General features: G+C 41.2%; 1 protein-coding gene across 1 annotated transcript in view; it reads right to left on the bottom strand.

Moving 5' to 3' along the window:
* Positions 1-15,996, bottom strand: part of LOC124761959 (facilitated trehalose transporter Tret1-like) — a 96,723-nt gene that overhangs the window by 3,316 nt on the left and 77,411 nt on the right. The window contains exon 4 of the mRNA XM_047249117.1: positions 15,163-15,356. Within this exon, the coding sequence (XP_047105073.1) occupies positions 15,163-15,356 (194 nt within the window). The remainder of the gene's footprint in view (positions 1-15,162; positions 15,357-15,996) is intronic.

Here is a 15,996-nt window from a genome sequence, read left to right as displayed (position 1 = left end):
TAAAAGGAGATGTGAGAACTACAGAGGAATCACCCTGCTATGCCACTGTGGAAAAATCTATGAAAAGATCCTGGAGAAGAGAATAAGAAGCAGTATTGAAAGTATACTGCAAGAGGAGCAGTACGGTTTCAGACCGGGAAGATCAACAACGGACCTCATATTTGCGGTAAGGCAACTGCAGGAAAGGCACTATGAGTACGGGAAGGACTTAATCATGGCCTTTTTAGATATTGAGAAGGCGTATGACAGTATCTGTAGGGACAAGCTCTGGGATGTGCTGAACGCAAAAGGGATAGATGAAGAGATAACACGAAAAGTCAGAAAAATGTATGAGGGAAGTGAGAGTTGTGTGAAAGTGGGGAGGGAACGTACTGCATGGTTCAAGCTGGAAAATGGGCTGCGACAGGGAAGTGCACTTTCGCCTTTATTGTTTATTATTGTTATGGATGAAATCCTACAGCAAGTGTCAGATGCAATTGGAGATCATAAAATGAAAGCAGTGCTTTTTGCCGATGACCTGATGTTATGGGGAAATTGCGAGAAGGAGGTGCAAGAGCAGTTAGATGCATGGGAGGCAACGGCAGCACAATATGGAATGCATTTCTCTGCAAAGAAAAGTGAAATAATTGTCACAACAAGGAAGACGAATAGGCCAAATGTGGATATAACTTGTGGAGGGGAAAAACTACAAGTGGTAGAGAACTTCAAGTACCTGGGAAGCGTGATTGAAAGTAAGGGGGGAAACGCAATGGAAATAAATGAAAGGTGCAGAAAAGCAGGGCAGTTCTACAAATGCATTAGGGGGCTTATTTGGAGCAAGGAGGTGCCACAGAAATCCAAGGGAATTATATACCGAACCTACTTTGTCCCCATATTGGCATACGGAAGTGAGACATGGGTAATGCACAAAAGCGACAAAAGTAGAATACAGGCTAGTGAAATGAAGTTCCAGAGGAGCAGGTTGGGTGTAACAAGACGAGACAGATTGCGAAATGTGTATGTGAGGGAAAGACTAAAGGAGGAACCAGTACAGGACAGGATAGAAAAATCAAGACTGCAGTGGTATGGACACATGAAGAGAATGGATGAGGGAAGAATTCCTAAGAGGATATTTGATCTGCAACTGGAGGGGAAGAGGCCCAGAGGAAGACCAAGAGATAGATGGGTGAAGGGAGTGAAGGAATGTGTGACGAGAAGAGGAGAGAACTGGACAAAGGTGGAAGAGGGGGAATGGTGGAAAGACAGAACACGACGGAGAGGCTTGTGTTCCCGACAGACCCAGCCAGTGGCTGGAAACTGTCCAAGATGATGATGTAGGTTTATTTTATCATTCCTCTTCAAAAACATGGAAATGAGATTCTATTGTAATATTCTATCAACTACCAGCAGCTTCTTGTCCCGCCCTGTTAGTATTGATGACCACCAGGCATATCGCACAGTATTGCCATAATCAGTGCTTTGAGGCGCATTTAGAGATAGAATCTCGTTTGCCCACATCGATAGTAATATGGTTAGCTACCAACATTCAGTCCTTTTTCTAAATGAGTGCTTACCTGTTTTGGAAAGAAAACCTCCTAAAATCATAAGTGATCCATGGAATCCTGTCATTAGTTATAGTGCAGTGGTGTGCAGTGAGATCATCAACCGAAACCTGTTGGTCATGGTAAAAAACTATTGCATATATGTAGGATGAAATTAGTGCAATATCATGGGACACTTCAATTGCTGATCTGTTAGAGAAAAATACAACTTGGGTGTTATACAGACCTGCAAGAAAGAGGGTATGGGAAAGCTCTTATTTGAGTTCTGTTTTTGGAAATTCACCCATGTGTGTTTGATCCATTAACTGGTCGTCCTCCTACATCCATCTTCCAGAGGATATAGCTGTTAAACAGGGCATTATTAACGTCCAAAATACAACGTTTGCTCACCGTGGTCAGCTCTGGCTTGCTAGAGAAATTACAGGAATGATGCACGATATATGAGTAAGTACCAAACGTATAATACGCGTGGATATTATAACAGTGGTGGCATTGAATTACCCATAAAACTCCAGGACGTCAATAAATTTGAAAGTTAGATTTCCCATATATTTACTCGTGTATACGGCCAGGATGACAGAAGCAAACCTGTTAAGCATGAAGTTGTTGGACCCCTTCCTTTCTCTGATTATACCAGTCAGTTCCAGAATTATGCAGATTTGTCATTTACGCTCAGGTGAAAGAAGTCATGGGATAGCGCTGTGCATATATACAGAGGATGCTAGTATCATGCACACAATGTATAGAAGGGCAGTGCATTGGCTGTGCTGTCATTCGTACTCAAATCACTCCTACAGTATGAAAAGGTTTTGAAAGTGGTTATAGCAGCACGACAGGAATTAACAGACTCTAGACGCGGAATGTATTTGGAGTTAGATGCATGGGACGTTCCATTTTGGAAAGCATCAGGGAATCCACAGTTCCAAGAGTATGCCGATATCACAAAATTTTAGGCATTATCTTTCACCATGGGCAACGCAGTGGCTGACGGCCTTCACTTAATGACCAAGACCAGCAGCTTTGGGTAGAGTTGTCAGTGCTAACAGACAAGCAACGTTTGTAAAATAGCCGTAGAAATCAATATGGAATGTGTGACGAATGTAGCCATTAAGACAGTATAGCGAAATTTAGCGGTAATGGGCTATGGCAGCAGACGATCGAAGCAACCACCTTTGCTAATTGCACACCATTGACTGCAGAACGGCTCTTGGGCTCGTAACCATACCAGTTGGACGCTAGACGACCTGAAATTCGTGCTCCCATCAGATGAGCTCCGATTTCAGTTGGTAAGAACTGGTGGTAGGGTTTCAGCGTGGCGCAGACTCCACAGAGCCGTGGATCCAAGTTGTCAACAAGGTACTGTGCAAGTTTTTAGTGGCCCAGTAATGGGGTAGGCTGCAGTTACATGGAATAGACTGGGTCCTCTACTCCAACTGAACCTGTCGTTAACCATTTGCAACCGTTCATGGACTTCATGTGCCCAAACAACGATGGAATTTTTATGGAGGACAATGCACCATATTACTGGAACACAAATGCTCACGACTGGTTTGAAGAACGTCGTGGACACTCGAACAAATGGTGTGAACAACCAGATCAAATGACATTAACCCCATTGAACTTTTATGAGGCATAATTGTGCACAAAATCCTGCACCGGCAACACTTTCGTAGTTATGGACGGCTACCAAGGTAAATTTTCTAGAGGGGACTTCCAACGACTTGTTGAGTCCATGAAATGTGAGATTACGGCAGTGGGCTGGGCAGCAGGAGGTCCGACGCTATATTAGGAGATATCCCATGACTTCTGTGGCTTCAGTGTATATCTCAACAATGGTGCTGCTGGATAAAGAATATGTGTCACCCAATTTCTCGTTGCCACCCCCCCTCGCTCACCAAATTTATCAAAAACTCGTGGTGCACAACATATTTACACTACTTGCCTGAACCCATTTCATATGAGTAAGCGATTAACATAGCTTCTGCTGCATTGCTCTACACAGGACCAGATATGTGTAGAGATACCTGCTGGCGCAAATAAATTCTTAAAGTTTAAGAAATTTCACTACCAATACACAGTACATTTTATCGTGTATGCTCACTTCAAGTATCTTCTCGCTCCTGTGGTGTGCTGTGATAGCGACTACATGGCTTTACATACTACCCTCAAAGACCAATATGTACTGTATGTGGCAGTGAAGTTGATGTGGTTTATCACACCAAAATTACTATGACCAACTCGAAGGAAGGTAAAACATTATTTGATGATGCAGTTGACTGCTATGTTTTTGGACTGCCATTTGATAAGGAAATGGATGCTCTGCATAGTAATCATTGTCGTCTGGGGGCAAGTTCTGTAGTGCAGCACACAATGAATGCAACCTGAACTACAAACTACAATGACACTTATCCATTTCTTTCCAGAATCAGTGGGTGTGTTGCTCATTTCCTTTTTGAGTACTTTGCTGATTTTGTCTTGTGCAATGACCTGGTTAGGATTCTGCCTGAGAGCAATGAAAACATATTTCATTTTCCAAGTGAATCATGCCAATGATTATGCTGCACTTCCTGGACTCACTATAGTGTATACCTGTACCACATCAGTAACTTGCTGAAACTACACATCAGGTGGATATGCTACTCTCTTGCTGCCCATTCCGATGATGGTAAGGCTCAACTTGTGACAAAGACAGTGGTCTTCCCATATTACTATCAATTTCGATGGAGAAACTCCATAAAGCTGTGTTGGCCAACACAACCACATTTTCTAGAAATCTTAAAGGCTTGCCATAACGGGTGCAAAAATGGCCATTTCTAGAAAATTCTGGAGTGTATTCATGGAAACATATATGCTGGACTCTGCATTCTACTACACTGCACCAGGTCTTTTGTGGGACGCTACGCTCAAAAGCGCAGAAATCAATACGAAACTCTTAACCAATCTCCACACGATGTAGTTATTTGTGATCGAAATTTGTGGGGGAATTTGCCAGTGGTTTCATATGCAGGCAAAAGCAACTAACTTGTGAATAGGTGAAAAGTTGAATAGAACATCTGCTAATTCAAATAACGTCCTGTATCAGGATAACGTCCTGTATCAGGACGTAAACATTTTATATGGACATGCATGCAACAATCTTTGCCCATTGCGGGAGGCTTGACGCCTTTCTTATGAAGAAATCGTTGCGCTGGGTGATTTCTCGTCTGTGCCAGCAGAGTCTGACACACGATATTTCGTGGCGGGGGCATGCTATATCCTAACAGATTTGCATGAAGCACACAGCGATTTTCCGCTGTGTCCTGATTATCGACATCAGTGAAACCGTTCCCTCCTGAAACTGATGATGCCAGGGATTAAAAAAGGGGGAATGGAACTGATTAGAATTAAAGTCTACCAGTCATGCTCATTATGCAATACATTGGTATTATTACCAGTAAGAGAAATTATGCAACATATGATATTGAGAAAGACTCTTAGAAGCCTGTAAATAATACAATCAGGAAAACCACGCAGAATGTTAGAAACCATCGTGTTATTTATTTAGTCAGTTCCTATTATGGAAGTAACTGATTGCCAAGCCAAATTTTAAATAGGTTACCAACTTCAACAAAAAATTTGTACCTCTGGAAATGGCTAAGGTTTTCATAGAGTTCATTAAACCTTTTTTTGGCGGTATGTGTATTTTCGGCCTGTCGAAACTCCACATGTTCCAGTTTCATTATGAGTTTGCAAAAACTCATTTTACTGTCCCAGAGCTAATTTACTGGGTAAAGGGTTGTGACCTTTATAAAGTATTAAGATGCCACCGCAATGTATTCGACGTATCAGGGTATACGATCGATAACTCTCTCGGCATAAAGCCTGCTAGCGATAAGGTTATCGTTGTGATGAAAGACGTGGAGAATGGGTTGCAGACAGAGGAATTTGTAGGTCTTACATCGAAATGAATGTATACTGCACCGTGACAGGTACCACCCGAAGGCAAGTGAATGGTGCGCTTTCTGTGGCCTCAATGATCCTCATGGCAGATGGTTTCTTGGCACTCCTATGATGTGGTGCAGATACGCTCCTTCGTATGTGGTATGCCAAGTCAGTTTTCAATCACAAACCATAAGGTATATTCTGTATCACAATTAAAAATCAGGCTGCTACTTCAAGATGACAAACGCGTAATAAAGTCCTTCTAAAAACTGCAAGCACATGTAATCTTTCAAGATTCTCATGAGAAAACATATTGCGAAAATATTGTACAAAAAAATTTGTTACCATACATCGGTGTTCCTGTTGATAATGGGCACATTAAATTCCGACCCCAGGCACATACAAACCATTCAGTATAAAAAAGGAGCCAATGCAGTTCCATAGATGTATAGTGAATGAGTTGAAACCATTCAGTATTAAACAAGGGCAACAGTAGATACAAAGTGAATAAGACACGCGTGAAAACCACAGGAAGTGTTCGACGTCAGTACACATTTGGCAAAGAAAGTATAGTGTGCAGATGTAACCCAGTAGAGATAGCATTTTGGACTGCAGAAAGTGGAGTAATTTTGATTTTCAGGTATGTCGTATATATCAGCTATCTCCAGAGAAATCCAAGTTTTGGACCTTCACCCTCTCGTATTTTATCCGCCGTCTTGAAAAGACCTCTAAGAAATGACACTTTTTTCAGTTATTCTTCAGTAGCTCTCTTCCAGTGCCTTTTGGACAACAATATGCCATCATCAATTGTAAAGAGAGCTCAATTTCCTGCAAATTTCACACACTAAAGCTACTGGAATACGATGCCGTGAAAATCGGCAAAAGCGTCAAGAAATCTTAAAAAGTTAGAGATGTTTGTGGTTTGACCTTAGTGACTCCTGGTGCAGTTTTGTGCCCAATAACCAGTGATGTAGAGGATTTCATACAAAATATTTTTAATTACCCCTTTTACGACGAGAATTGTTGCCGTAACAATGTTACTGAAAGCGGTCCCGAAATTGAAAATACCATCGTCAGTCAAAACTAATATTCCTGAATGTAATTCAATCTGCAAGCCAAATGTATACAATATACACGTTTAGTTCATAATTTTCATGTCATTCCTACGGAGTAAGTATTTTTGAAAAAGAGAAACACATATTTTCAAAACTTTTGTATGTGCTTACGTTTCAGCAAAATACAATTTAAAAACAGACGATAAAATTTTGTATACGTGATTAAAATAAAATTTCAGTTAAACAATAATCAACTTCTCATGTTTTTATTCAGATGTGGGTGATGTGTACCGTTCGTGACTTCGACTAATAGGCTAGTAGACCATGTAACTCGTCTTCTTGCATTTTGAATTCAGCCTCTGGTGCATTACTACATGAACCTATAATCGTACAATGGATCATGCAAGTCCTGTTTCTTTGCAGCCGCATTTGTTGCCACAAGTCTTCTGTATTGCCATGAAATCACGTTCAGCAGTGTCTGCGGTGCTGGTTCTTTACTCATTGGCACTGGAGTAAGACCACAAATATTTTGCTTTCAGCCTCACCTGAGGGCGACTTTTTTATACCCCATCCCCCTTTAAACTAGCAGTTGAGTAATATATGAATGATACTGAAATGCCGTCCCCGCTGGAGGTAGGCGTGCCAAATAAAATTCGGAGTTTGCAGCATCTTTACAAAAGCGAAGATATGACAACTCATCTATACAAGTGATCGAGACACCTCCATAAAGGGCCACAAGGAAATTTTCAGTTGCTTCTATGATCTTCTCTTTTTGTGCAGCTGGATCCTTGAAAATATACACAGTGTTTCTGTGAGAAACATCCCTCTCAAGTTTGGTGTGAAATTTAGTTTCCCCCTGTCCAGAGTGGTGGTGATATCGCAACCACTTATCACATGGAGAAATAGAATGTTTTCCACAATATCTTTGTACATGAAGGACGTTTTGGAATACAGCGCATCTCCTATGTTACTCCTTCCACATCTGCAAAAGAACATATTGTCTGCCGCTAGAGCCATTACTAGAAAAAGTTATTGAGGCGAAACCGCTAACATATCTAACTTTTTTGCGATTTCGTGACATTTTTGCTGATTTTCACAGCATCGTATGTCAGTAGCTGTTCCGAATTTTTCAACATGTTGCAAATGAAAATTGCAGGAAATTTAATGCTCTTTAAAACTGATAATGGCATATCGTTGTGTAAAATTCACTAAAAGCGAGTTACTGAGGAAAACTGAAAAAAATGCCATTTCTTAGCGTTTTCTCAAGATGACAGATGACGCCCGAGGCGCAGAAGGTCTAAATCTTGAATTTTTCACGATATGGGAATACGTACAACCTGCCTGAAAATGCAGATACCTCCACCTTTGGCAACACAATGCCTTTTTCAGAGCTATCTGTTATAGGTTTATAAGAAACGTGACTCAGTTCACAAAACAACTGCAAGGGACTTAGCTATTGTCACCCACATATCGATCCATAGGAGCAGACAGCACATGATCACAGTTACTTCCAAATATGTATGAATGTCATAGATGTCACATCTGGATGAAATTTCATTTAAAAAATTTAATGCACATAAAATTGTATACATGCAATGAACAAACAGAATAATTAGTTGTTACAGAAGGCTGAGTGGAGACACTTCTCATTCAAGTGAGTGTGGCTGTTGGGAACCTGCGAAGCGTCAACGACGCCATTAAACTATTATTAGAATTCAGTTATTTATTCCGATTTTTTCTAATTTCCACTCCTTACTGTTGTCTCACATTCATCTCCTGAATCAGCATCACAGTGCAGTTATTGTGTGATGTGCAGAAGATTAATCTAGCTCCCTCTAAATATAGAACATATGCCCCTTTAATATAGAACATACAGTGTTAGGATGGCACCTTTCGGTGGTTGGTCTTTAGCTATTAAGAAACGCACTGGCAAGTAAGTGAAACTAGATTCTTTTACACCGCGGATGAAGATGAAACCGTGTCCATCTATGGTGGTGGAGGGCTGAACTATTGGAATGAAACGCACAAACCATGGGTTGAACATGCTGTGTGGTTTTCCAAGTGCTTGTTTGTTCCTCTTGTGGAGGGTGAGGACTTTGGGCATAATGTCTCTCAAAACATAGATGTAAAAATTACTGCAAAGAATGCAGCTAATATTGAATTTCCATGAAAAAAATAATGCAAAGGATGCGGCTAATATTAGATCTCCATTAATTTTTTGAAAGCATCATCAGAACAGCATGTGACTGAGAGCTCCTGACAACTCACGAGTGTGTAAAATATGCTTCCTGGAAAAAATGGGAGTATTTTTCCTTTCGCGTAGACATATTGGTATTTGTGTTAAATATGAACCTTGCCTTTCGTAGTGTGCTATGTATTAGATAACTGTTTTAGCTACAGTTAAAGCATTTTTGGCGAAGGCAGCGATGTCGTAAGAAATATTACTATTTCGTTATATGTTTTTTGTACATTGGTAATACACATTGTGAAAATTAAAACAATATCGTTAATAATTATTATTTTCTTCTTTATCCCTACATCAGTCACAGTTAGGCCTGCTGTTAATGCTATAGCCATGACTATACTATGATCGTAACTCCTGACATGTGTTGAAGAATCGCAATTTCTTATGTCAAAACATAGAACCGACAGACAATAACACCCTTATGTCAACCCATGCACTCTTTCATGGGATTAAAAAAACATCATTCCGTCCTCCAACAGAGAACTACTGTTATCACCTGTGCTACATAGTTCCATATGATCCGGTACCAAGTGCTTTTCGACATGTATACCCCATTAAGGTAGCAGCGATTAAATTCTGTATTGGAGCGCATTGTACGAAGAAAACGAAAACCTGATTTTGTCACCGCACAAAAACCAATTGCCACATATCAATCATAGCGTGTTGGCTACAGCCATGTGTCATCTTGCTTTAGTATAAAGCATTATACAGCAGATGTAATCGGTATTGTCGGTAGAAAGTCATTGGTTTCTTAATGTATGCTCTGTATGTAGGTCAGAATGACATCTCTAGAGACATTGTACCATTTACGATAGTAAGGAGCAGGAGGCATATTACGACAAATTTGTATAGAGACCAGAAAACCAACCAAAACAGAACTGATTGGTTTTGAAATGGATCATCAATCTGGACTAATGCAATGACCTAAAGATGACTCTTACCTTATGGATTCTGATAAAATGCGGGATTTTTTTAACAAAATGGACATGTGCGGCTACTAACGTCTGTCAAAAACGTTCACATTCTCCTCCGCTAAAGCGAACTTTGTTTTTAAGTTCTGATTTATAACTACGGAACGGACTGTTCGAGCTTGATCCTGTGTAAATATTGTACTAAATACGATACGGATACGGATGTATATGCATCTACTCGTGTATGGTGCAGAAGACTGTAGTTTTAATGGAACATTTGTTGATTGTGGTGTGGACTACCCTACAGAGCATCACTGTACTTAAGTAGCCCTGACAGACGTTTGGAAACTATATTACATACATCTAGTTTGATTCTATCGGATGACTGGGTATTTTATTCGTAAGCAAATTACATTTCAAAATCAAGAGGGAGTCTGTATGCTATAGAAGACTTAAGGAGTGAGTGGACAACTGACTGTTCGTCATAACAAATTAAATTTCAAAAATCACTGTGGTATTTATACACATGCACTGCAGTTTTAGTGGAACAGTGGTTAATGGCATGAGGGTGTACCACCCAACCAGACACACGCACACACACACACACACACACACACACACACACACACACACACACACCGATTTACTGTACATAAATAGGTCTGGCAGGCATTTGGAAACTGCAACAGCATTTCCATATAACTGTTTTTTGCATGCTTTGAATAACACGTTTGTTGCATCCAAAAACCTGTTAAAGTAGGTATATCATCTTGCGTTGAACTTTTGTTGATCTTAGAATGATTGAGTGGCGAAAATCACAAAGAGAACATCTCCATCTCAGTGCTTTCATTACCTTAGGCAAGACAAAACAACTGATATACTATCGCTCCATTGTAGCACATACCGGGTCCTATAAACCAGCTATGTTCAAGACATTTCGATGCTTTAGAAAAGCGCCCAGAAATGACTTTTGAACTGTTAATTTTAACACAAGGAGTGTTGATGTACTGACACTGCTGCTGTCGAATACATAAATGCTGAGGCAGAATGTGCTATACCTAGCTGTCAACGGTCGCTTAATATATGCCAATTTGTCTCAAAGCTTCTACCACTATTTGAACGAGCCCCACCTTCGTACCTCAGTACACATTCTCAGTTACCGTTATCACTTTGAGGTCATTGTCAGCTTCTATACTGACTTTAACTTGTATAGATCCGTTGGTGGTTAAATGGTATGTACTGGTGAATGGTAACACCGATTAGACAGCTCAGTATTACCTAGTCGCTCTCTACCAGTCGTGTGAGTCCTCATCTGTTCATATTAATCGCTGATCTGTGAGGCAAATGCATCAAGATCGTATAGGCTAGTATACTCCATTCAACTATTTAACCGAAAAAGAAAGCTCTGGGGAAGATAACACATTGCTCTCAAAAACATAAGGGTAGATTTGGGTATGTATGGAGGTACAGAGACAGCCATGATGTACTCGGTCAGCAAGTGAGAGTTTGATGGAAAGGTAATCGATATTACTTGTACGATATACCCTCCACCTTGCACTGTCAGCGGCTTGCGACTTATTTGTTTTAGGTGTAGGATGCTCATAGGCCATGGAGTTGTCAACAAGTAGGCAAGAAGACCTGTGGTGCAGGTAGTAGATGACCTGAGCGTAAATAAATCTATTGCACATTAGTAGGACTGGAAATTCCCTATACTGTCACCATAATCATAGTAGAAATCCCCTACACTCTCACCGTAATCTTTAACTGCAGGAAGATGTCTTGCTGTAAGCATCTGTGTCGAGCTGGAATAGATTCTGGCTCAATCAATTTGCAGGAATCTTAAGGAAAGTGACACAAACACTAAGAATTGACAGGTCAGCATATGTGGGGCAGGGGAGCAGCCATAAATCCTATCGGCATGTTACCTAACTAACGTTATAACGTGGACCAAAGTTTAAGTACTGGTGGGTCTGTTTCTATAAAAATAAAATATGTACAACTACATGTGTGCCCACTGCCCCCTGCTCCAGCTGGAATACGACATCACGGTCAGTCCACTCTCGAATATAATCGGGCGGGGGAATGGAAACGCTTTGATTAAACTCTAAATCTTTCCCTAGTCTTACAGTAGCCCCGAACTGTGCGTGGTTGTGCGATGCAATTGCACTAATGTAAATAATTCAATGGATAGTGTGAATTGGAAGCACTGTGACACTGTTAGAATAGCATTAGCAGCTACAGATATCTGCAGAGGACTGACAGTTGGTGAGAGTTGGAGCTGAATGCAAATGAAAGTAACTACCGGGTGGTTGTAATTAAGACTTCCCTATTTCAGACGTTATAACACGGAAACTAATAAACAAGCGAGTACCAAACTTGGTAGCATTAATGTCAAGTATATGTGGAAGAGGAATAATTCAGAATCAGTTCAATTGACACACTTTTAATGTGCTGCTACGGTACATCATACCATTACATACCGGTACCATTACTGATACGAAAGGGTTCAATATGACACCCAATCAGTGTCCAGAAAAGTCTGGAAGCACAGGATTGCATTCTGCACAGCAGAACGAAGCGTGTCCGTGTGTATACTTCCTACTTCTCTTGATATGCTGCGCTTCAGATCAGCACATGTGTGAATGTTGCCCTGGTAAATCCTGTCCTTCAGGAGCCCCAAACATGAAATCACAGGGAGTGGGATCAGGTGATCGTGCTGGCAAAGCATTTGGAAACGGTCGGCTGATAATTCGATCGTTTTCATATGTGTTTCTGAAAAGCGGTGTGCGATGCGGCCCCATCTTGCATGAAAACTGTTGAGATCAATTCGTCTGTCTTCTATAGGGCGTGTATGACAGGCCAGCGAAGCATATCATTGTAAAGCTGGCCAGCCACACTGTACGTCTTTGGTCCTTGAGCCCCATCGTGTTCAAAAATGAATGGGCCAATGATGAACGTAGCCATGAAGTCACACCATACGATGACACGTTCACGTACTGAGGAACTTCATGCACAGCGACTGGAGGTGAACATCCCCCCACTCGGCAATTTAGTATGTTCACCTCACCTGTCAGAGAAAAATGAGCTTCATCTGTCCTTAGCATAGTCCAGGGACAGCCCTCGTCAACTTCAATCCTTGAGAGAAAATGGAGAGCGAAGTCAACACGTCGTTGCACGTCCTGTGGTGCAAGCTGCTGTATGATATGGATATTGTACGGATACCACATGAGACTGGTTCGAAGAACCTTCCATACAGTGGACCACGGGATTTTCAGCTGTCGTGACACAGCACGCGCACTGCCAGGCGATTGAGAATTGCGCGCAGTGTTGTCTTCCATTGCAGCAATTTCTACCACCTGTGGTGCAAACAGTCGTCGACGTTTACGCCGAGCGACAAAAAAAATAAATAAATAAATAAATAAAAATAAAAATAGTTCAAATGGTTCTGAACACTATGGGACTTAACATCTATGTTCATCAGTCCCCTAGAACTTAGAACTACTTAAACCTAACTAACCTAAGGACATCACACACATCCATGCCCGAGGCAGGATTCGAACCTGCGACCGTAGCAGTCGCGCGGCTCCGGACTGAGCGCCTAGAACCGCTAGACCACCGCGGCCGGCCTCCGAGCGACGCCCAGTTCCCCAGTTGATTCGAACTTCCTCATCATGCTCCGCACGACAGGTGGGGAAAGAGGACCCTTCCATAATTCTTTCAGCCGGCGATGTTCTCGAAGTGCAGCTGCAGCATTACTGTTGTTTTGATTACAGAGCTTCACCAATAATGCCCTCAGCAAGTGGACTGCGACTGGTCAGGTGTGTGAGACACGATGACTGATCACAGCACTTGGTGGTCATAGTTGGAACTGGACGGTGGCACTGTGACGCATGGAAATCATGCACCCCCACTCTGGACATTAATGCTACCAAGTTTGGTACTCGTACGGTAATTAGTTTCTGTGTTATAACTTGTTAAAAGGGAAAATTAAATTATAACCACCCGTACTTAATCCCCATACAATCTTAATGAATTGTCTAAAAACTGTAAATAGCGCCATATGCTGAAAATTGTTAATTACTTAAAACCACGTATATTATGCGGTTTCCTGAAAATCGATAAAGCGCATCTTATATTTGCATGCCTTGTCTTAAAAAAAGTGGGGGAAATCGGTAAAATAGTAATTAAATATGCATCTTCTTAAAAAGTCGGTAAAAATTAGCCATGAAAACATAAATAGCGTCGTACAGTGCAGGAAATAGCACTGGATGCCTAACTTCAATGATAACTATGTTACTACCGCTGGACGTTACACAATGCTGGAAATTTGCAGTATCACATGAATTTACTCATGCTGCTACTGCTGCTTGAACAATGTCGAAATTAAAAGCGCCAGTCTAAGGATGCTGAAGACGCTAAAGGTTGGTGAAGCTGATGTCTGGGAAATGATGAATGGCTGCGCAGTAGGGGTGCCGGTGGGGTGGAAGGGCCAATAGCACCATAGTGGGGGGGATGCCATTTTTTGGATCATAAATTACCATCATGAAATGGACAGCAATAACTTTACACTAAAAGCACTTGGTCAATAACTAATACCTGGGTATACATGAACCCAAATCCCAGACTAGGCCGTCATCTTGCCTGTAAATTATGTTAATTATCATGGCAGTTGTTGCCCACTAATTACATCCTAAATAAAGAAAATATGCACCCAAGTGAGCAGTTTGCTTGCATAAGAGAATAAAGCCCCCTTTGTTCTGAAACCAGCTGACGCGCTCTATTACCAAAACGTTTTTATAGCTACAATTATATCACCAAATGTTACATGACGATGTTACATTGTATCCTAACCGACGTCTGACGTCGTTTGCTAAGTTTTGCAGCCATTCACTTCATACGCCACTACAATAAAATAACAAATATCTTACTAAATCCTAATGCAGCACTTTAAAGACTAACTAAAATACATAAATTTAAACAATTTCTTTATTTCACCTTACTTACACTAGATTTACTGTATTTCTATTCTTCACAGACGAAACTTACTCATACGTATGTTCGACATTGAACAGTCTGGATGCCTTATACGTTCCTTACCCAAAGAATTTGTGCATTTGTGTACCAAACGTTTGACCATCACAGTTTCCTCATCAGCTCTACTTTACCAACTTTGATTGGATAACGTTTAAATTTCTTGACGCAGTGATAGCTCTGAGCGATTCCTTACACGACGTTCTCACGATCATTGCACATATCAGTCTATTAACAGATAGAATAAATTATACTCAGTCTTGCTTTACAGTTGCATCCAAGTGACTCAAGAGTCACTACTGATTTGTTTTCAGCTCGGACATTGTTTCATGGATTCGTCCATATTACTGCTGACTGCTCCACCTACACGACTGTCCATTTCCTCGTTGATCTGCGCGAAACTCTTGTTCCTCGTCTCGGGCATGAGAGCGTAGACATAAATAACGGCAAACACGCACATCACGGTGAAGCCCCAGAAGGAGTAGTAGGCGCCCAGGCCGTCAGAGACCACTTGGAACATCTTCTTGAGGAAGAAGCCATACAGTGCTATAACGACCGTGCCAATAGCCACGCCGATGCCCTTCACAGAGACGTGGAACAGTTCACCCATAAACAAGGACAGCACTGGTGCCGGGCCGATAGAGAACGAAATCTGGAAGAAGTTTAACACATGTTACAATCTCACTTATCCCAGTCTCCTTAGAGAAACTAATGTAATCAAAGCCAAAAATACTAAAATTTGCAATGTTTTTATGCATTTGGGAAAACTGTTGACATCCAATAAATCATTAAACTCACTTAAAAATTAAGTGTATTGTTACTACAGCAGGGCTGCATGAAACAGTCAGTTATGCAGTAGTGACATTTCAGTCTGCTTTCATCACGTGTACTTATGAGTCATTGACACGTAGAAAACCATTTGCTTCTCTGAGGGTGAGATAAGACAGCTGCTAGAGGCAGCTGTGGGGATTAGCGACATTAGTTGTACAAACTGGGATGGTGCGCCAGTAACATACTGAGATGTCTCAGGCACACCTGGCCAAAATTTCTGAATGAAAACTCAAATTGTGCAGTAGAACTTTGCTATTGTGTTTTGACAAGTATGAAAATGTTCCTATGAAACAGCAGTGGAGGAATCCGTTGACATGAACTAAATTTCTTCAGTCTGTTGTTCATAGAGTCCGGGTGTTAAGTCTATCCACATATTCAGCATTGAATATGGTCAGCCAAGAACGGCCAATGGCTATGAGATACGTCCATGACCGAAACTGTGTAGTTTTGTTGCACAAGTT

The sequence above is a fragment of the Schistocerca piceifrons genome, chromosome 1, assembly GCF_021461385.2.
Source record: "Schistocerca piceifrons isolate TAMUIC-IGC-003096 chromosome 1, iqSchPice1.1, whole genome shotgun sequence".
Lineage (NCBI taxonomy): Eukaryota > Metazoa > Arthropoda > Insecta > Orthoptera > Acrididae > Schistocerca > Schistocerca piceifrons.
Note: the sequence above shows the minus strand (reverse complement) of the source record. Positions and strands in the feature narration are given on the sequence as shown.